General features: G+C 32.8%; 1 protein-coding gene across 1 annotated transcript in view; it reads right to left on the minus strand.

The window, feature by feature from the left end:
• LOC134714906 (semaphorin-4F-like) overlaps nucleotides 1-23537 on the minus strand; it is a 99323-nt gene that overhangs the window by 17650 nt on the left and 58136 nt on the right. Inside the window, exons 20-22 of the mRNA XM_063576604.1 lie at nucleotides 3837-3971; nucleotides 3087-3139; nucleotides 2001-2142 (exon numbers count right to left, since the gene is read on the minus strand). Of these exons, the coding sequence (XP_063432674.1) occupies nucleotides 2001-2142; nucleotides 3087-3139; nucleotides 3837-3971 (330 nt within the window). The remainder of the gene's footprint in view (nucleotides 1-2000; nucleotides 2143-3086; nucleotides 3140-3836; nucleotides 3972-23537) is intronic.

A 23537-nucleotide genomic window follows, 5' to 3' on the forward strand; every position in this document is an offset into this window, starting at 1 on the left:
ACAAAGGCATATATTAACAATTATTACTTTTGACGTACATTTATTCAATTTATAAGTTTCATTTGGTTTTTTTATGTAGTTGGTTGATTCTAAATCTGTCTCTATTAATTTTGTGATGTCTGTTTACAATGAATTTATTTATCTCAAGTTGTGGCAATCAAATAAACAATTTTTACCCTTAATTCACCTTAAAATGTTGTATTATCGTAAGTAATGAACTTGAAGAAAGAAAAATGGGACAGAAGTATACGGTTTTCAATAAATGAATTATAACAAACTTTAATCGCAGGCTGCTAAAATTACATGGTGCATATCATCATTGTATTTTTTTATATCTTGATTCAACCCTAATACAAATATATCTGACACTCTGAAAGTAAATAAAAACATATTTACCGCGGGCCTTGATGAATTTAAATTGAATTGTATTAAAAATTTGCTTGACACATAACTTGTCGAAATACAACCATTAAATACAATTACTATAACCCGATCTTGAAAATTAGTTTCCCAGTCATTTGAAGTTGTTTTCTTTTAAAATGTATTAATTTTCTCCAGAATTGTCCGTATAATACGAGGTTGCAATAATTCAAATTTTGCACATGTAACGTCGAAAAAAAGCGTTTGTTTTAATTTTTCGACGTTTTTCATCGTTTGAACAAAATGGCTACCGTTTTTATGTTTCGTAACATTTTATTCCTGTTAGACCCAAACATGCAGTTATTATAAAAAAGAATCTAGAATTTATTTTATTTTCGCGTATCTAACTTTTGTTTTGGTAAATTATAAATTACTTATTGAAATATCAGTTAAAAACCCGCATTAATTGCTTGGACAAATGAAATGTCAACTTGGACAAAATGGCTACCGCTTGAACAACGACTGTGTAGAGATGGTGTTATAGGATCTACAATTTTTGAACTCACGAACAATGAGGCAAATGTTTGTTCTTTCGGTAGATGTTATAATTATCTCCCATTTTTTACACATTTTTAGCTGTGTTTACTTATAAAACTACCTCTCAGCCGTTTAGTCAACGAAAAACGTCATTGGACATTTTTCTTATTCCCAAGCTTCGGGAAATTCAGAGAATAAGAAATAGGTTCACTTTACAAAAGAGAAAAAAACAGTTGTTCAAAAATGTAATGTTGGACATCCTTTTTTTTTCACATAGCTTTGTTGTTTTAATCCTCAAATATACTAGATATTACTAAGCATATGACGAAGAGCTATACGAACATAAAGGAACACATATACTGAATTAGTTTTTATAGTGGTTAGTGTTTGTAAACATTTATTTTGTTTTGCGGAGGAAATTACTAAGATTCTGTTTTATATCATAGGGGTTTTAGGAACAGCGTGCGTGACGTTTTGGCGTAGGGACTGATTTCTCAATCCATGGCCAGTTTGAGCCCCTCATGACTCAGCTGTGTGCGGAAAACTCAGCTTCATGCAAGACCTTTGAAAGAATAGTCCTAAATACGGACCGTTCTTATTCGTACATACGTCATGATACGTGTCGTTGCGTACTAAACCGTGTCATTTCCGCACTTTACCGTGTTTTACCGTAAGAACCCGTATCACTCATGTTGAAAAATTAACCCCGTCCTTTATTATTCGTGGTAGTAACATCAAAACCCGTAGTCATATAGTTGTGTATCCGTATAGGATCCGTATCAGACTACGGAAACTCCATTTCCGGAATCATCCGTGAGATGTACTCTGTAGCGGATCCGGCGATGTGATCCGTGAATTTGTAACCGAGGTATTATTATTCAAGTTGCTTTGATCTTATTTTTAACAACTTCAGATGAATAATTTCACTAATCGTTGGAATAAAGTGGATTTAGCAAGTAAAGAAAATAAGAAAATTTAATTTGAATTCTTGTTAAGTTTAAAAAAAAAATCAAGGCTTTAAAAATACTATTACAAAATTAAAAAAAAATAATACGGTTTAATACTAATATATACTGATATAGATGCTATTCATTAAATCTTACCTTCGTCGACTTTTTGTTTGAGTTCTTTCAGTTCAGTTCCAATGGGATGTAACTTAGGCAAAACTTGGATAGTTTTCGCTGGAATATCTATATCATGAGGTTGTGGCATGTCCGTTTGTCTGATTTGAGATATCTGCGTTTTCTACAATTGAACCGGCTAGAATATTATTATAACAAATATAATATGACATATATAATCATTTAATTTCTACATATAAAATATTTTTTTAGGTTTAGAAATTGCCAATATTTGTTGGAATCCATACTCAATATAAATGTTCAGCCAAATACAAACACATATAAAAAACAACGAACATTTTCATGAAATTGGAAAAACTTCAACGGTTGAAAAAAAGAATATACATTTATTGATGATGTTTACTGTTCATCATGGTAAACTATGAGCCAGCTGCCGAATAGCTGTGAATCCGATTAGAAAAGTATCCTTTATAACTATTCAAGTCCACGCTCTTACCAGAAAAGCAGCACATACACATTATCAAGTGTAACTTTAAACGAAATTTTTATTTTGTAACAAAACATATGTCACTCTTGAGATAAAAATGATTCAAGGAGTCAAAGAAGGTTGTTTTATCTATGTAAAAATATTATAATTGCATTCGAACCATTGAGGAAGCACTATTCATTTGAATAACTTCAATGAATAAAAACCAGAACAGTTTCGTTTGCAGTAATGTTATTCTTCTAGTTACTTCTAGACACTTTAATAAAATACTAATTATTAGATATGGTTTTCTGGCCGTAAGACAACTTTTCATTCTAGTCACAATGTATAAGAAGTAAACAATTAGATGTCAAAGTACGGCTTTCATCACGGAGCCATGGCTCATAACGAACAGAAAGTTACAAAAGACACCAAAAGGACTAGTTACATAATTCTGACAGGAAGCTGAAAATTTCCCCAGAGAAAACAGAATATACAAATAAATTATCAATTCATAACCATTATTTAAAAGCTAGTTGTTTTGTAACAGATCCAAGGTATTGCAAACTCTTAGGAGTGTATAGAGATAAGTTAGAAACGATAACTTTATATAATAATTATTGTATAGGAGACAGTTTTACCTTTTTATATTCTTTTGGATATTTTTCTGGATCATCTTTCGTTGTATTTAAATCTAAAAGAACGATTAAAACTTTATTTATGAATGTGAAATTCTTCAATTGAATCCGAGTCATGTCGATCCGTACATAAAATTATACTATTAACAATATGTGAGAATTTTTTTTATTTAGGAACGTACTCACCTATGCATATACGTATTATCTATTTGTATGCTTATATTAAGTTGTTGTCTGAATTTAGTTGCTTTATATAGGGTAGTTGTAATGGAAACTGAATAAATGAATACGTTATAATAGTAGATTACTGTCATTTAGACATTCTCCACTTTATTGCTTAATTAGTTACCTTGTTTTAATTTGGGAAAACGAATTAAATATTAAAAGGCAATACTCGTTTTCATGTCATTGAAGTATTATATACGAGAAAATTTTTCTTTTACTCATATTCACCATTATAATTAACAGTCCGCTGTAGAAACTATTAAAACTTTCGAAGTCATAAACAAATTACTAGACGAAAACTTTTATACATTCAGGTTCTAGAAATAAAATTAAAAAAAGGGAACCAATACGAATATTTGATAATAAAAATTATTATGCGTGTCATCACTTCACATTTCAAGTTGAACATAGATTTTGTTTTGCCGTATACATAATATATTTCGGTATGGAACAATACCTTCTGAATTATATGAAAAGTACTGTTTTGTGTCCTATATGTCTTATTTTCTTGATTGTTTTAAAACTTACATTTTTTCCTTACATAAACAAATGTACCGACATTTGTAACAATTACCACAATAAATAACATTATCAGTAATGCTATTCCATCGGGATGGTCAAGTACTTGATCTTCGTCGCCTTTTAAAGACGCCAAGGTTAAACCTAAATCAATAAATAAAACTAATGCAGATTATACATGTATATACATGTTTAAAATAGAATTAAATACATGAAGCAGTAGTAAAAGACAAATGTTTTCCATATACAAAAAGGAGATTGAAAGGATTATCTATTAGACAAATCTTCACAAGAGATCAAGTGACACAGATATTAACAATTAAAAGTCACCATAAGCGTTTATAAATGAACAAAATCAAACTGCATGGTCAGCAATTAAAGGCTTTGAAATGAAAAATGTGAAAACAATTCAAATAATAAAGGCCTTATTTTAATACCAGACATTTAACGAAAAAAACAAAAATGTAAATCAGCAATAAACGACAATAACTGATTTATAGACTCTCCACTGTAAAACAAAGAGAATATTTTATAGTTCTGGTGTATATGCAGTACGTAAAATAACATTTACTACTCCGTTCATGTCGAACATGTGAATTTGTTTGATCTGAGTCTCAACGTCCTCTATACGTCATTCAGGTAATTAAGTCTTTCCACTTTTCTGTGGAAAGACTTATTGTATTTCTTCTGATTATTAGGTCTTTCCACTTTTCTGTGGAAAGCCTATTGTATTTGTTCTGATTATTATTATTTTTTTTTTTTTTCCGCTAAATTTTGTTCTTGCGATAAATGTTTGTTTCGCAATATGTCGCTTAGATTTTTTTCATATTGTATCGTATAGTTTATGCGCTTTTAAATTTCACCCTGCTAAGCCGAACCATTTTCTTTGTAAGAGTTATCTCCCTATTCACTGTTTGTCATGTGTGTGCATCTCCTTCGTAACAAAATAAGAAAGCGACAAAATTCTTTTTACAAATTGTTCGTTACATCCTCAGGAATTTTTGGCTAATTTGGATCGAAGCGATTCGATGAAATTTTATATGAGTTATCTACCTTTACGGAATAAATTTGTCGGTATGTTTTTTTAACTCATAAACCGTTAACCGTATAACCCTGGAATGTTTTTATTTGAGTCCCCTGATTCCTAACTAAGAAAAGTAGGTCAAGGTCAAAGGTCAAGGTCATATTTAAGATTTTAATATGTCTTTGATTTCCCTATAATTCTTGAATGGTTATAGATACAAAAAATTTAAGCAGTGAAAAATGTTGAGTACTTCAAGGGGCAACTTTGTTACATTATGACTGTATTGGTTTTACCATTATGTAAGGGACATAACCCCCATTGATGGTTTATAAAAAGCCATTTTTAGGCAAAACTCTTAAACAAAAGATCCTTGACCCATAGGGTCTTTTGCAATGACATTGTGAAGCAATGACCTTGACAAAGGTCACAAGGTCAAAGGTCAAGGTCATGTACATATGTGATTTGGGGCACTACTTGAATTTTTTTATGTGTGTTTGCCAACCAACCAACCAACCAACCAACCAACCAACCAACCAACCAACCAACCAATCAATCAATCAATCAATCAATCAATCAATCAATCAATCAATTAATCAATCATGATCATGATCAACCAATCATGTTTCCGTCTCATGTGTTTAATATAGGGTCCAAGATCTTCTTTGTGTCTTTTTCCGTGTTTCAATTGACCCTATCCAATGTGTTTAACCAACCAACCAACTAATCAATCAATCAATCAATCAATCAATCAATCATGATCATGATCAATCAATCATGTTTCCGTCTCATGTGTTTAATATAGGGTCCAAGATCTTCTTTGTTTCTTTTTCCGTGTTTCAATTGACCCTATCCAACGTGTTTAACCATCCAACCAACCAACCAACCAACCAACTAACCAACTAATCAATCAATCAATCAATCAATCAATCAATCAATCAATCAATCAATCTGTATGACTGTTTAATCATGACAGTTTATTGAAGGAACAAACTCTCAATTATTCAAGAAAAATTGAAATTTAATATTGTTCTTACGTCACTTCTGAAAAAAAATCCACATGTTCTCTGAAACTACAAGTACAATCGACCTCAAAATTTGCAGTCAGCAGGGCATACATGTACTAAACGTTTATAAAAAAACTTGGTGCAGATATCTCTCAAAGCTTTTCCTAGAGAAAAGGAATGGCAATGCCGTAAAAATCGCTTGCTAGGTCCGTAAATCTCAGTAAAAACCTACAATAAAATGTCCGCTCCGAGTTTGAAATACTAATCTGTGTTACAAACAGGTGCTGAAAAATGTACATTATCAGAAAATAATCAATAAATGTGTTTTAAAGTTACACCGGATCAATTAAATCCAAAACATGCACTACTTGTGAACTGTCATCAAAATGTCAATTTCCTACAATGACAAAAGAAATTACATTGTGTTTATTCCGTCTCTATACATGTTGTCTGTTCAAAGTCCCCACCTAAAAAGAAATAAAAAGACTAAGTTTTTCTTAATATAAACCCGCGTCACGTGGTGTCTCTTCAATCTGGCGCGCGCGCTGTACCGAAAATAAAATAAAAACTTTCCAAACTAAACATGAAACTTCTCCGGTAACAATAATATAGACCCCATACAGAAACAAAAAAACCAGCAAACAATCAAAAAAACAACCCCCCCCCCCCCCCCCCCCCCCAGTAAACTTGACCATAAAATATCAGTCATCCGAAGCCAAAATTGCAATGTATAACAAGCGTACATCTCACAGGAGTTTTTAATATTGTAAATAAGGACTTTCAACGTTATTACAGATGAAATAAAGTGTTTAAAAATATAGTATAGTCAATAAAATTTTAATGACTATTACTTTTCACAATTGGATGCTCTTCCATGGCAAATGCTGAGGTTGGTTCAAGTTCGAATTAACGAAAGCAGCTATGGGAGATCGTTGAACTTTTATTGCCGAATGCATTATATGGTATTCAAACTGTTTTTTTGTTGTTGTTGTTGTTTATTTTTACAATGTAAATGTGTTATGACGGCCAATGAGACAACTATGCACCAAAGTGGGTATCAGCAATAATATTATAGTCCAACGTATGGCATTCAACAATGAAGAAAACCTATACCACATAGTCGGCTATAAAAAGCACCGATACAAAAAAAAATAGATTTAAAACGAGAAAATAAACAGCCTATGGGAAACTAATGAAATATTTATTAACGAAAAACAAATGACAGATCTATAAAAAAATGTATTACAGGCTCCTTACGTTATACAGGCATATACAGATACAGAATGCGGTTTACTATTCATGTGACCCTCAACTTTCTCCCTAATCTAGGACAATGGTGTAGCAGCACAACATGATAAAAAAACTGTACAGTTGCAATTGGCTCAACTAAAAACATCGTTACAAGGCAAAAAAACAATACACCTAAAGTACGGAAATAAGAGTAAGTGTAGTACGTGATAGTTATTTCGAAGCCAATTACAACTAAAAATAAAATCAAGTTATTTAGGAGTTAGTATTAGTTAGTATATTTATGGCTATTGCGTCTTTATGGAACGGAACGAAACGGAACAGAATTTCATTTAAAGTATCCATATGGAGCGTCTATCAAGACTTCGAAAAATCCTTAAAACAAAAACAAAAACTTAACGATATATTTAATGAAATTACGTTCCGTTGCACCTTTAAAACACAACAATATATCTAGTGATGTTTTGATTTTTCAAAAAACAAAGTCAATGGCAATTTCGGCAAAATCACCGTAAAAATCGGATATGATATCTCGTTTTAAATAAGAATTCGACAGGAGTAGCAAAATTTTCATGATAGATCTTTTTTTTTATTTATCATAGAATTTGATAAAGTCTAGTATTCTCATCTAAGTGTGTTTACACCACTGTCTTAATCTAAACATGCAGATGATGGACTTGCTTAACCTGACCGCATTTTGTACCGGTGACCCCAAAGGGTGCATGAGGAATATAGATATGGTATATTTGGTCTTCTTCCGACCGGAAGTACATTCAAACCTTTGATGAAATCGGGTGTCCATTTAGCTGTAGTGAGTGTCTTCTAAAATAAGCAGCCCCGATAACTTGCATTGAGAGTGCAATCCCTCTGCATGTTAAGAACCATTCGACAACTCTTTGAGGAGTTCATATGTGTCATTTTGAAGGACAATTCAATCCCAAGCACACACACACACCATTTCCACCACCACAACCACCACCATCACCATCTCATCCCGTTCAACCTTTATCATAGGACACTCATATTGTATCTTTTGGTAATTTATTATGTACAATGCATATCATATTTACCATAGAACGTTAGCAGAAACAACAATAAATCATATTGCACTTGCATCATTAAACCAACCTAACGTTTCTATCCTACTTTTCAAGTTAAAATAAGTATGCAGGAACCTGGGTTCATATTTTAACGCTGTTTTTTTTTATCGTGCTGACAATTTTGAAAATGGCACATGTTTAGAAGATCACAAAACTTTATGTGTTTCAAAATGCTTGTAATTACTGACTTTGGTAAAATTTAATTTTTGTGTTTTACCAGAACCATTATGATCACACTTTAATTTCAAATGATAGTTCACTCGGACTAAATAAGCCCGGCTATCAACAATATCTATCTCATAGAGAACAAAGTCCACCACTAGTTTAGGTCTATTAAGAATCGTTTCTTCTGCTAATTGGTGTTTATGTTGGGGTTTTTTCTGAGGATATATGGTAAAAGACGAAAGTCAAAAAAGGTCGTGGTTGAGTAAAACTCATACCGCATAGTCAGCTTTAAAAGGCTCCTAATGGAAAACAATTCAATCGAGAAAACGTGCGGCTTAATTTATGCACAAAATAATGAAAGAAAAACAAATATATAACCACTGAATTACACGGTCCTGACTTCGATCGGACAGGCACATACAAAATGTGGCGGGCTTAAAGATGTTAGCGGGCACACAACCTCCCTCTAACCTGGAATTTTGGTGTAACAGTACTAGTACTGCAATGGTCTCGTAAAAGACGCTTAGGTAACGAGTTTAATGTTCCGGAATAACACAAGGCTGCAAATTGTTCTAAATGATAGAATGATATTTATGTTTTAATTTCCGTCTGATTGTAAAACGTTTCTATGTCACATTTTTGTATTTTTACCTTTAATGTGGTACCCTTCAGTTTACGGTTTTGTGAAGTCACTTTAGAATAAAAATTAAAATTAAAAAAAATTGTTAAATTTCCCGCTTTTTTCGTAAATATTTTCGATGCAAACATCATCAAGGATCATCGGAATGATAAAGAAATAGATATAATACCATCCCCGAGTAAAACTTCCAAACTTAAAGTTGGCTGTTTTTTTTTCAGATGGAAATTTAACGCTTTGAAAAAGAAAAGACAGATGATTAAAAAACAGTATTTTACATTTGAGACGACAAAATGTATTATTGCAATACTTCATGCAAATTTTGTTGGACGAATTCAAAACAATTTCGTCAAAAACCCAAAAATAAAAACATCATTTTTACCTTTTTTTTATTACGGAAATTTCCTATAATTTGTCAATCAGCTTCACCATTTATTTTTTCCTTAACAATGAATTTGATAGTTTCTATGTTATTATGTACATTTTCTAGGATAAGTTTAATTAAGTCTTTCCACTTTTCTGTGGAAAGACTTATTGTATTTCTTCTGATTATTATTATTATTATTAGGTCTTTCCACTTTTCTGTGGAAAGCCTATTGTATTTGTTCTGATTATTATTATTTTATTTTTTTTTCCGCTAAATTTTGTTCTTGCGATAAATGTTTGTTTCGCAATATGTCGCTTAGATTTTTTTCATATTGTATCGTATAGTTTATGCGCTTTTAAATTTCACCCTGCTAAGCCGAACCATTTTCTTTGTAAGAGTTATCTCCCTATTCACTGTTTGTCATGTGTGTGCATCTCCTTCGTAACAAAATAAGAAAGCGACAAAATTCTTTTTACAAATTGTTCGTTACATCCTCAGGAATTTTTGGCTAATTTGGATCGAAGCGATTCGATGAAATTTTATAGGAGTTATCTACCTTTACGGAATAAATTTGTCGGTATGTTTTTTTAACTCATAAACCGTTAACCGTATAACCCTGGAATGTTTTTATTTGAGTCCCCTGATTCCTAACTAAGAAAAGTAGGTCAAGGTCAAAGGTCAAGGTCATATTTAAGATTTTAATATGTCTTTGATTTCCCTATAATTCTTGAATGGTTATAGATACAAAAAATTTAAGCAGTGAAAAATGTTGAGTACTTCAAGGGGCAACTTTGTTACATTATGACTGTATTGGTTTTACCATTATGTAAGGGACATAACCCCCATTGATGGTTTATAAAAAGCCATTTTTAGGCAAAACTCTTAAACAAAAGATCCTTGACCCATAGGGTCTTTTGCAATGACATTGTGAAGCAATGACCTTGACAAAGGTCACAAGGTCAAAGGTCAAGGTCATGTACATATGTGATTTGGGGCACTACTTGAATTTTTTTATGTGTGTTTGCCAACCAACCAACCAACCAACCAACCAACCAACCAACCAACCAACCAACCAATCAATCAATCAATCAATCAATCAATCAATCAATCAATCAATTAATCAATCATGATCATGATCAACCAATCATGTTTCCGTCTCATGTGTTTAATATAGGGTCCAAGATCTTCTTTGTGTCTTTTTCCGTGTTTCAATTGACCCTATCCAATGTGTTTAACCAACCAACCAACTAATCAATCAATCAATCAATCAATCAATCAATCATGATCATGATCAATCAATCATGTTTCCGTCTCATGTGTTTAATATAGGGTCCAAGATCTTCTTTGTTTCTTTTTCCGTGTTTCAATTGACCCTATCCAACGTGTTTAACCATCCAACCAACCAACCAACCAACCAACTAACCAACTAATCAATCAATCAATCAATCAATCAATCAATCAATCAATCAATCAATCTGTATGACTGTTTAATCATGACAGTTTATTGAAGGAACAAACTCTCAATTATTCAAGAAAAATTGAAATTTAATATTGTTCTTACGTCACTTCTGAAAAAAAATCCACATGTTCTCTGAAACTACAAGTACAATCGACCTCAAAATTTGCAGTCAGCAGGGCATACATGTACTAAACGTTTATAAAAAAACTTGGTGCAGATATCTCTCAAAGCTTTTCCTAGAGAAAAGGAATGGCAATGCCGTAAAAATCGCTTGCTAGGTCCGTAAATCTCAGTAAAAACCTACAATAAAATGTCCGCTCCGAGTTTGAAATACTAATCTGTGTTACAAACAGGTGCTGAAAAATGTACATTATCAGAAAATAATCAATAAATGTGTTTTAAAGTTACACCGGATCAATTAAATCCAAAACATGCACTACTTGTGAACTGTCATCAAAATGTCAATTTCCTACAATGACAAAAGAAATTACATTGTGTTTATTCCGTCTCTATACATGTTGTCTGTTCAAAGTCCCCACCTAAAAAGAAATAAAAAGACTAAGTTTTTCTTAATATAAACCCGCGTCACGTGGTGTCTCTTCAATCTGGCGCGCGCGCTGTACCGAAAATAAAATAAAAACTTTCCAAACTAAACATGAAACTTCTCCGGTAACAATAATATAGACGCCATACAGAAACAAAAAAAACAGCAAACAATCAAAAAAACACCCCCCCCCCCCCCAGTAAACTTGACCATAAAATATCAGTCATCCGAAGCCAAAATTGCAATGTATAACAAGCGTACATCTCACAGGAGTTTTTAATATTGTAAATAAGGACTTTCAACGTTATTACAGATGAAATAAAGTGTTTAAAAATATAGTATAGTCAATAAAATTTTAATGACTATTACTTTTCACAATTGGATGCTCTTCCATGGCAAATGCTGAGGTTGGTCCAAGTTCGAATTAACGAAAGCAGCTATGGGAGATCGTTGAACTTTTATTGCCGAATGCATTATATGGTATTCAAACTGTTTTTTTGTTGTTGTTGTTGTTTATTTTTACAATGTAAATGTGTTATGACGGCCAATGAGACAACTATGCACCAAAGTGGGTATCAGCAATAATATTATAGTCCAACGTATGGCATTCAACAATGAAGAAAACCTATACCACATAGTCGGCTATAAAAAGCACCGATACAAAAAAAAATAGATTTAAAACGAGAAAATAAACAGCCTATGGGAAACTAATGAAATATTTATTAACGAAAAACAAATGACAGATCTATAAAAAAATGTATTACAGGCTCCTTACGTTATACAGGCATATACAGATACAGAATGCGGTTTACTATTCATGTGACCCTCAACTTTCTCCCTAATCTAGGACAATGGTGTAGCAGCACAACATGATAAAAAAACTGTACAGTTGCAATTGGCTCAACTAAAAACATCGTTACAAGGCAAAAAAACAATACACCTAAAGTACGGAAATAAGAGTAAGTGTAGTACGTGATAGTTATTTCGAAGCCAATTACAACTAAAAATAAAATCAAGTTATTTAGGAGTTAGTATTAGTTAGTATATTTATGGCTATTGCGTCTTTATGGAACGGAACGAAACGGAACAGAATTTCATTTAAAGTATCCATATGGAGCGTCTATCAAGACTTCGAAAAATCCTTAAAACAAAAACAAAAACTTAACGATATATTTAATGAAATTACGTTCCGTTGCACCTTTAAAACACAACAATATATCTAGTGATGTTTTGATTTTTCAAAAAACAAAGTCAATGGCAATTTCGGCAAAATCACCGTAAAAATCGGATATGATATCTCGTTTTAAATAAGAATTCGACAGGAGTAGCAAAATTTTCATGATAGATCTTTTTTTTTATTTATCATAGAATTTGATAAAGTCTAGTATTCTCATCTAAGTGTGTTTACACCACTGTCTTAATCTAAACATGCAGATGATGGACTTGCTTAACCTGACCGCATTTTGTACCGGTGACCCCAAAGGGTGCATGAGGAATATAGATATGGTATATTTGGTCTTCTTCCGACCGGAAGTACATTCAAACCTTTGATGAAATCGGGTGTCCATTTAGCTGTAGTGAGTGTCTTCTAAAATAAGCAGCCCCGATAACTTGCATTGAGAGTGCAATCCCTCTGCATGTTAAGAACCATTCGACAACTCTTTGAGGAGTTCATATGTGTCATTTTGAAGGACAATTCAATCCCAAGCACACACACACACCATTTCCACCACCACAACCACCACCATCACCATCTCATCCCGTTCAACCTTTATCATAGGACACTCATATTGTATCTTTTGGTAATTTATTATGTACAATGCATATCATATTTACCATAGAACGTTAGCAGAAACAACAATAAATCATATTGCACTTGCATCATTAAACCAACCTAACGTTTCTATCCTACTTTTCAAGTTAAAATAAGTATGCAGGAACCTGGGTTCATATTTTAACGCTGTTTTTTTTTATCGTGCTGACAATTTTGAAAATGGCACATGTTTAGAAGATCACAAAACTTTATGTGTTTCAAAATGCTTGTAATTACTGACTTTGGTAAAATTTAATTTTTGTGTTTTACCAGAACCATTATGATCACACTTTAATTTCAAATGATAGTTCACTCGGACTAAATAAGCCCGGCTATCAACAATATCTATCTCATAGAGAACAAAGTCCACCACTAGTTTAGGTCTATTAAGAATCGTTTCTTCTGCTAATTGGTGTTTATGTTGGGGTTTTTTCTGAGGATATATGGTAAAAGACGAAAGTCAAAAAAGGTCGTGGTTGAGTAAAACTCATACCGCATAGTCAGCTTTAAAAGGCTCCTAATGGAAAACAATTCAATCGAGAAAACGTGCGGCTTAATTTATGCACAAAATAATGAAAGAAAAACAAATATATAACCACTGAATTACACGGTCCTGACTTCGATCGGACAGGCACATACAAAATGTGGCGGGCTTAAAGATGTTAGCGGGCACACAACCTCCCTCTAACCTGGAATTTTGGTGTAACAGTACTAGTACTGCAATGGTCTCGTAAAAGACGCTTAGGTAACGAGTTTAATGTTCCGGAATAACACAAGGCTGCAAATTGTTCTAAATGATAGAATGATATTTATGTTTTAATTTCCGTCTGATTGTAAAACGTTTCTATGTCACATTTTTGTATTTTTACCTTTAATGTGGTACCCTTCAGTTTACGGTTTTGTGAAGTCACTTTAGAATAAAAATTAAAATTAAAAAAAATTGTTAAATTTCCCGCTTTTTTCGTAAATATTTTCGATGCAAACATCATCAAGGATCATCGGAATGATAAAGAAATAGATATAATACCATCCCCGAGTAAAACTTCCAAACTTAAAGTTGGCTGTTTTTTTTTCAGATGGAAATTTAACGCTTTGAAAAAGAAAAGACAGATGATTAAAAAACAGTATTTTACATTTGAGACGACAAAATGTATTATTGCAATACTTCATGCAAATTTTGTTGGACGAATTCAAAACAATTTCGTCAAAAACCCAAAAATAAAAACATCATTTTTACCTTTTTTTTATTACGGAAATTTCCTATAATTTGTCAATCAGCTTCACCATTTATTTTTTCCTTAACAATGAATTTGATAGTTTCTATGTTATTATGTACATTTTCTAGGATAAGTTTAATTAAGTCTTTCCACTTTTCTGTGGAAAGACTTATTGTATTTCTTCTGATTATTATTATTATTATTAGGTCTTTCCACTTTTCTGTGGAAAGCCTATTGTATTTGTTCTGATTATTATTATTTTTTTTTTTTTTCCGCTAAATTTTGTTCTTGCGATAAATGTTTGTTTCGCAATATGTCGCTTAGATTTTTTTCATATTGTATCGTATAGTTTATGCGCTTTTAAATTTCACCCTGCTAAGCCGAACCATTTTCTTTGTAAGAGTTATCTCCCTATTCACTGTTTGTCATGTGTGTGCATCTCCTTCGTAACAAAATAAGAAAGCGACAAAATTCTTTTTACAAATTGTTCGTTACATCCTCAGGAATTTTTGGCTAATTTGGATCGAAGCGATTCGATGAAATTTTATAGGAGTTATCTACCTTTACGGAATAAATTTGTCGGTATGTTTTTTTAACTCATAAACCGTTAACCGTATAACCCTGGAATGTTTTTATTTGAGTCCCCTGATTCCTAACTAAGAAAAGTAGGTCAAGGTCAAAGGTCAAGGTCATATTTAAGATTTTAATATGTCTTTGATTTCCCTATAATTCTTGAATGGTTATAGATACAAAAAATTTAAGCAGTGAAAAATGTTGAGTACTTCAAGGGGCAACTTTGTTACATTATGACTGTATTGGTTTTACCATTATGTAAGGGACATAACCCCCATTGATGGTTTATAAAAAGCCATTTTTAGGCAAAACTCTTAAACAAAAGATCCTTGACCCATAGGGTCTTTTGCAATGACATTGTGAAGCAATGACCTTGACAAAGGTCACAAGGTCAAAGGTCAAGGTCATGTACATATGTGATTTGGGGCACTACTTGAATTTTTTTATGTGTGTTTGCCAACCAACCAACCAACCAACCAACCAACCAACCAACCAACCAACCAACCAACCAATCAATCAATCAATCAATCAATCAATCAATCAATCAATCAATTAATCAATCATGATCATGATCAACCAATCATGTTTCCGTCTCATGTGTTTAATATAGGGTCCAAGATCTTCTTTGTGTCTTTTTCCGTGTTTCAATTGACCCTATCCAATGTGTTTAACCAACCAACCAACTAATCAATCAATCAATCAATCAATCAATCAATCATGATCATGATCAATCAATCATGTTTCCGTCTCATGTGTTTAATATAGGGTCCAAGATCTTCTTTGTTTCTTTTTCCGTGTTTCAATTGACCCTATCCAACGTGTTTAACCATCCAACCAACCAACCAACCAACCAACTAACCAACTAATCAATCAATCAATCAATCAATCAATCAATCAATCAATCAATCAATCAATCTGTATGACTGTTTAATCATGACAGTTTATTGAAGGAACAAACTCTCAATTATTCAAGAAAAATTGAAATTTAATATTGTTCTTACGTCACTTCTGAAAAAAAATCCACATGTTCTCTGAAACTACAAGTACAATCGACCTCAAAATTTGCAGTCAGCAGGGCATACATGTACTAAACGTTTATAAAAAAACTTGGTGCAGATATCTCTCAAAGCTTTTCCTAGAGAAAAGGAATGGCAATGCCGTAAAAATCGCTTGCTAGGTCCGTAAATCTCAGTAAAAACCTACAATAAAATGTCCGCTCCGAGTTTGAAATACTAATCTGTGTTACAAACAGGTGCTGAAAAATGTACATTATCAGAAAATAATCAATAAATGTGTTTTAAAGTTACACCGGATCAATTAAATCCAAAACATGCACTACTTGTGAACTGTCATCAAAATGTCAATTTCCTACAATGACAAAAGAAATTACATTGTGTTTATTCCGTCTCTATACATGTTGTCTGTTCAAAGTCCCCACCTAAAAAGAAATAAAAAGACTAAGTTTTTCTTAATATAAACCCGCGTCACGTGGTGTCTCTTCAATCTGGCGCGCGCGCTGTACCGAAAATAAAATAAAAACTTTCCAAACTAAACATGAAACTTCTCCGGTAACAATAATATAGACCCCATACAGAAACAAAAAAACCAGCAAACAATCAAAAAAACAACCCCCCCCCCCCCCCCCCAGTAAACTTGACCATAAAATATCAGTCATCCGAAGCCAAAATTGCAATGTATAACAAGCGTACATCTCACAGGAGTTTTTAATATTGTAAATAAGGACTTTCAACGTTATTACAGATGAAATAAAGTGTTTAAAAATATAGTATAGTCAATAAAATTTTAATGACTATTACTTTTCACAATTGGATGCTCTTCCATGGCAAATGCTGAGGTTGGTCCAAGTTCGAATTAACGAAAGCAGCTATGGGAGATCGTTGAACTTTTATTGCCGAATGCATTATATGGTATTCAAACTGTTTTTTTGTTGTTGTTGTTGTTTATTTTTACAATGTAAATGTGTTATGACGGCCAATGAGACAACTATGCACCAAAGTGGGTATCAGCAATAATATTATAGTCCAACGTATGGCATTCAACAATGAAGAAAACCTATACCACATAGTCGGCTATAAAAAGCACCGATACAAAAAAAAATAGATTTAAAACGAGAAAATAAACAGCCTATGGGAAACTAATGAAATATTTATTAACGAAAAACAAATGACAGATCTATAAAAAAATGTATTACAGGCTCCTTACGTTATACAGGCATATACAGATACAGAATGCGGTTTACTATTCATGTGACCCTCAACTTTCTCCCTAATCTAGGACAATGGTGTAGCAGCACAACATGATAAAAAAACTGTACAGTTGCAATTGGCTCAACTAAAAACATCGTTACAAGGCAAAAAAACAATACACCTAAAGTACGGAAATAAGAGTAAGTGTAGTACGTGATAGTTATTTCGAAGCCAATTACAACTAAAAATAAAATCAAGTTATTTAGGAGTTAGTATTAGTTAGTATATTTATGGCTATTGCGTCTTTATGGAACGGAACGAAACGGAACAGAATTTCATTTAAAGTATCCATATGGAGCGTCTATCAAGACTTCGAAAAATCCTTAAAACAAAAACAAAAACTTAACGATATATTTAATGAAATTACGTTCCGTTGCACCTTTAAAACACAACAATATATCTAGTGATGTTTTGATTTTTCAAAAAACAAAGTCAATGGCAATTTCGGCAAAATCACCGTAAAAATCGGATATGATATCTCGTTTTAAATAAGAATTCGACAGGAGTAGCAAAATTTTCATGATAGATCTTTTTTTTTATTTATCATAGAATTTGATAAAGTCTAGTATTCTCATCTAAGTGTGTTTACACCACTGTCTTAATCTAAACATGCAGATGATGGACTTGCTTAACCTGACCGCATTTTGTACCGGTGACCCCAAAGGGTGCATGAGGAATATAGATATGGTATATTTGGTCTTCTTCCGACCGGAAGTACATTCAAACCTTTGATGAAATCGGGTGTCCATTTAGCTGTAGTGAGTGTCTTCTAAAATAAGCAGCCCCGATAACTTGCATTGAGAGTGCAATCCCTCTGCATGTTAAGAACCATTCGACAACTCTTTGAGGAGTTCATATGTGTCATTTTGAAGGACAATTCAATCCCAAGCACACACACACACCATTTCCACCACCACAACCACCACCATCACCATCTCATCCCGTTCAACCTTTATCATAGGACACTCATATTGTATCTTTTGGTAATTTATTATGTACAATGCATATCATATTTACCATAGAACGTTAGCAGAAACAACAATAAATCATATTGCACTTGCATCATTAAACCAACCTAACGTTTCTATCCTACTTTTCAAGTTAAAATAAGTATGCAGGAACCTGGGTTCATATTTTAACGCTGTTTTTTTTTATCGTGCTGACAATTTTGAAAATGGCACATGTTTAGAAGATCACAAAACTTTATGTGTTTCAAAATGCTTGTAATTACTGACTTTGGTAAAATTTAATTTTTGTGTTTTACCAGAACCATTATGATCACACTTTAATTTCAAATGATAGTTCACTCGGACTAAATAAGCCCGGCTATCAACAATATCTATCTCATAGAGAACAAAGTCCACCACTAGTTTAGGTCTATTAAGAATCGTTTCTTCTGCTAATTGGTGTTTATGTTGGGGTTTTTTCTGAGGATATATGGTAAAAGACGAAAGTCAAAAAAGGTCGTGGTTGAGTAAAACTCATACCGCATAGTCAGCTTTAAAAGGCTCCTAATGGAAAACAATTCAATCGAGAAAACGTGCGGCTTAATTTATGCACAAAATAATGAAAGAAAAACAAATATATAACCACTGAATTACACGGTCCTGACTTCGATCGGACAGGCACATACAAAATGTGGCGGGCTTAAAGATGTTAGCGGGCACACAACCTCCCTCTAACCTGGAATTTTGGTGTAACAGTACTAGTACTGCAATGGTCTCGTAAAAGACGCTTAGGTAACGAGTTTAATGTTCCGGAATAACACAAGGCTGCAAATTGTTCTAAATGATAGAATGATATTTATGTTTTAATTTCCGTCTGATTGTAAAACGTTTCTATGTCACATTTTTGTATTTTTACCTTTAATGTGGTACCCTTCAGTTTACGGTTTTGTGAAGTCACTTTAGAATAAAAATTAAAATTAAAAAAAATTGTTAAATTTCCCGCTTTTTTCGTAAATATTTTCGATGCAAACATCATCAAGGATCATCGGAATGATAAAGAAATAGATATAATACCATCCCCGAGTAAAACTTCCAAACTTAAAGTTGGCTGTTTTTTTTTCAGATGGAAATTTAACGCTTTGAAAAAGAAAAGACAGATGATTAAAAAACAGTATTTTACATTTGAGACGACAAAATGTATTATTGCAATACTTCATGCAAATTTTGTTGGACGAATTCAAAACAATTTCGTCAAAAACCCAAAAATAAAAACATCATTTTTACCTTTTTTTTATTACGGAAATTTCCTATAATTTGTCAATCAGCTTCACCATTTATTTTTTCCTTAACAATGAATTTGATAGTTTCTATGTTATTATGTACATTTTCTAGGATAAGTTTAATTAAGTCTTTCCACTTTTCTGTGGAAAGACTTATTGTATTTCTTCTGATTATTATTATTATTATTAGGTCTTTCCACTTTTCTGTGGAAAGCCTATTGTATTTGTTCTGATTATTATTTTTTTTTTTTTTTTTCCGCTAAATTTTGTTCTTGCGATAAATGTTTGTTTCGCAATATGTCGCTTAGATTTTTTTCATATTGTATCGTATAGTTTATGCGCTTTTAAATTTCACCCTGCTAAGCCGAACCATTTTCTTTGTAAGAGTTATCTCCCTATTCACTGTTTGTCATGTGTGTGCATCTCCTTCGTAACAAAATAAGAAAGCGACAAAATTCTTTTTACAAATTGTTCGTTACATCCTCAGGAATTTTTGGCTAATTTGGATCGAAGCGATTCGATGAAATTTTATAGGAGTTATCTACCTTTACGGAATAAATTTGTCGGTATGTTTTTTTAACTCATAAACCGTTAACCGTATAACCCTGGAATGTTTTTATTTGAGTCCCCTGATTCCTAACTAAGAAAAGTAGGTCAAGGTCAAAGGTCAAGGTCATATTTAAGATTTTAATATGTCTTTGATTTCCCTATAATTCTTGAATGGTTATAGATACAAAAAATTTAAGCAGTGAAAAATGTTGAGTACTTCAAGGGGCAACTTTGTTACATTATGACTGTATTGGTTTTACCATTATGTAAGGGACATAACCCCCATTGATGGTTTATAAAAAGCCATTTTTAGGCAAAACTCTTAAACAAAAGATCCTTGACCCATAGGGTCTTTTGCAATGACATTGTGAAGCAATGACCTTGACAAAGGTCACAAGGTCAAAGGTCAAGGTCATGTACATATGTGATTTGGGGCACTACTTGAATTTTTTTATGTGTGTTTGCCAACCAACCAACCAACCAACCAACCAACCAACCAACCAACCAACCAACCAATCAATCAATCAATCAATCAATCAATCAATCAATCAATCATGATCATGATCAACCAATCATGTTTCCGTCTCATGTGTTTAATATAGGGTCCAAGATCTTCTTTGTGTCTTTTTCCGTGTTTCAATTGACCCTATCCAATGTGTTTAACCAACCAACCAACTAATCAATCAATCAATCAATCAATCAATCAATCATGATCATGATCAATCAATCATGTTTCCGTCTCATGTGTTTAATATAGGGTCCAAGATCTTCTTTGTTTCTTTTTCCGTGTTTCAATTGACCCTATCCAACGTGTTTAACCATCCAACCAACCAACCAACCAACCAACTAACCAACTAATCAATCAATCAATCAATCAATCAATCAATCAATCAATCAATCAATCAATCTGTATGACTGTTTAATCATGACAGTTTATTGAAGGAACAAACTCTCAATTATTCAAGAAAAATTGAAATTTAATATAATTGAAATTTAATATTGTTCTTACGTCACTTCTGAAAAAAAATCCACATGTTCTCTGAAACTACAAGTACAATCGACCTCAAAATTTGCAGTCAGCAGGGCATACATGTACTAAACGTTTATAAAAAAACTTGGTGCAGATATCTCTCAAAGCTTTTCCTAGAGAAAAGGAATGGCAATGCCGTAAAAATCGCTTGCTAGGTCCGTAAATCTCAGTAAAAACCTACAATAAAATGTCCGCTCCGAGTTTGAAATACTAATCTGTGTTACAAACAGGTGCTGAAAAATGTACATTATCAGAAAATAATCAATAAATGTGTTTTAAAGTTACACCGGATCAATTAAATCCAAAACATGCACTACTTGTGAACTGTCATCAAAATGTCAATTTCCTACAATGACAAAAGAAATTACATTGTGTTTATTCCGTCTCTATACATGTTGTCTGTTCAAAGTCCCCACCTAAAAAGAAATAAAAAGACTAAGTTTTTCTTAATATAAACCCGCGTCACGTGGTGTCTCTTCAATCTGGCGCGCGCGCTGTACCGAAAATAAAATAAAAACTTTCCAAACTAAACATGAAACTTCTCCGGTAACAATAATATAGACCCCATACAGAAACAAAAAAACCAGCAAACAATCAAAAAAACAACCCCCCCCCCCCCCCCCCCAGTAAACTTGACCATAAAATATCAGTCATCCGAAGCCAAAATTGCAATGTATAACAAGCGTACATCTCACAGGAGTTTTTAATATTGTAAATAAGGACTTTCAACGTTATTACAGATGAAATAAAGTGTTTAAAAATATAGTATAGTCAATAAAATTTTAATGACTATTACTTTTCACAATTGGATGCTCTTCCATGGCAAATGCTGAGGTTGGTTCAAGTTCGAATTAACGAAAGCAGCTATGGGAGATCGTTGAACTTTTATTGCCGAATGCATTATATGGTATTCAAACTGTTTTTTTGTTGTTGTTGTTGTTTATTTTTACAATGTAAATGTGTTATGACGGCCAATGAGACAACTATGCACCAAAGTGGGTATCAGCAATAATATTATAGTCCAACGTATGGCATTCAACAATGAAGAAAACCTATACCACATAGTCGGCTATAAAAAGCACCGATACAAAAAAAAATAGATTTAAAACGAGAAAATAAACAGCCTATGGGAAACTAATGAAATATTTATTAACGAAAAACAAATGACAGATCTATAAAAAAATGTATTACAGGCTCCTTACGTTATACAGGCATATACAGATACAGAATGCGGTTTACTATTCATGTGACCCTCAACTTTCTCCCTAATCTAGGACAATGGTGTAGCAGCACAACATGATAAAAAAACTGTACAGTTGCAATTGGCTCAACTAAAAACATCGTTACAAGGCAAAAAAACAATACACCTAAAGTACGGAAATAAGAGTAAGTGTAGTACGTGATAGTTATTTCGAAGCCAATTACAACTAAAAATAAAATCAAGTTATTTAGGAGTTAGTATTAGTTAGTATATTTATGGCTATTGCGTCTTTATGGAACGGAACGAAACGGAACAGAATTTCATTTAAAGTATCCATATGGAGCGTCTATCAAGACTTCGAAAAATCCTTAAAACAAAAACAAAAACTTAACGATATATTTAATGAAATTACGTTCCGTTGCACCTTTAAAACACAACAATATATCTAGTGATGTTTTGATTTTTCAAAAAACAAAGTCAATGGCAATTTCGGCAAAATCACCGTAAAAATCGGATATGATATCTCGTTTTAAATAAGAATTCGACAGGAGTAGCAAAATTTTCATGATAGATCTTTTTTTTTATTTATCATAGAATTTGATAAAGTCTAGTATTCTCATCTAAGTGTGTTTACACCACTGTCTTAATCTAAACATGCAGATGATGGACTTGCTTAACCTGACCGCATTTTGTACCGGTGACCCCAAAGGGTGCATGAGGAATATAGATATGGTATATTTGGTCTTCTTCCGACCGGAAGTACATTCAAACCTTTGATGAAATCGGGTGTCCATTTAGCTGTAGTGAGTGTCTTCTAAAATAAGCAGCCCCGATAACTTGCATTGAGAGTGCAATCCCTCTGCATGTTAAGAACCATTCGACAACTCTTTGAGGAGTTCATATGTGTCATTTTGAAGGACAATTCAATCCCAAGCACACACACACACCATTTCCACCACCACAACCACCACCATCACCATCTCATCCCGTTCAACCTTTATCATAGGACACTCATATTGTATCTTTTGGTAATTTATTATGTACAATGCATATCATATTTACCATAGAACGTTAGCAGAAACAACAATAAATCATATTGCACTTGCATCATTAAACCAACCTAACGTTTCTATCCTACTTTTCAAGTTAAAATAAGTATGCAGGAACCTGGGTTCATATTTTAACGCTGTTTTTTTTTATCGTGCTGACAATTTTGAAAATGGCACATGTTTAGAAGATCACAAAACTTTATGTGTTTCAAAATGCTTGTAATTACTGACTTTGG

This window comes from Mytilus trossulus, chromosome 4, assembly GCF_036588685.1.
Source record: "Mytilus trossulus isolate FHL-02 chromosome 4, PNRI_Mtr1.1.1.hap1, whole genome shotgun sequence".
Lineage (NCBI taxonomy): Eukaryota > Metazoa > Mollusca > Bivalvia > Mytilida > Mytilidae > Mytilus > Mytilus trossulus.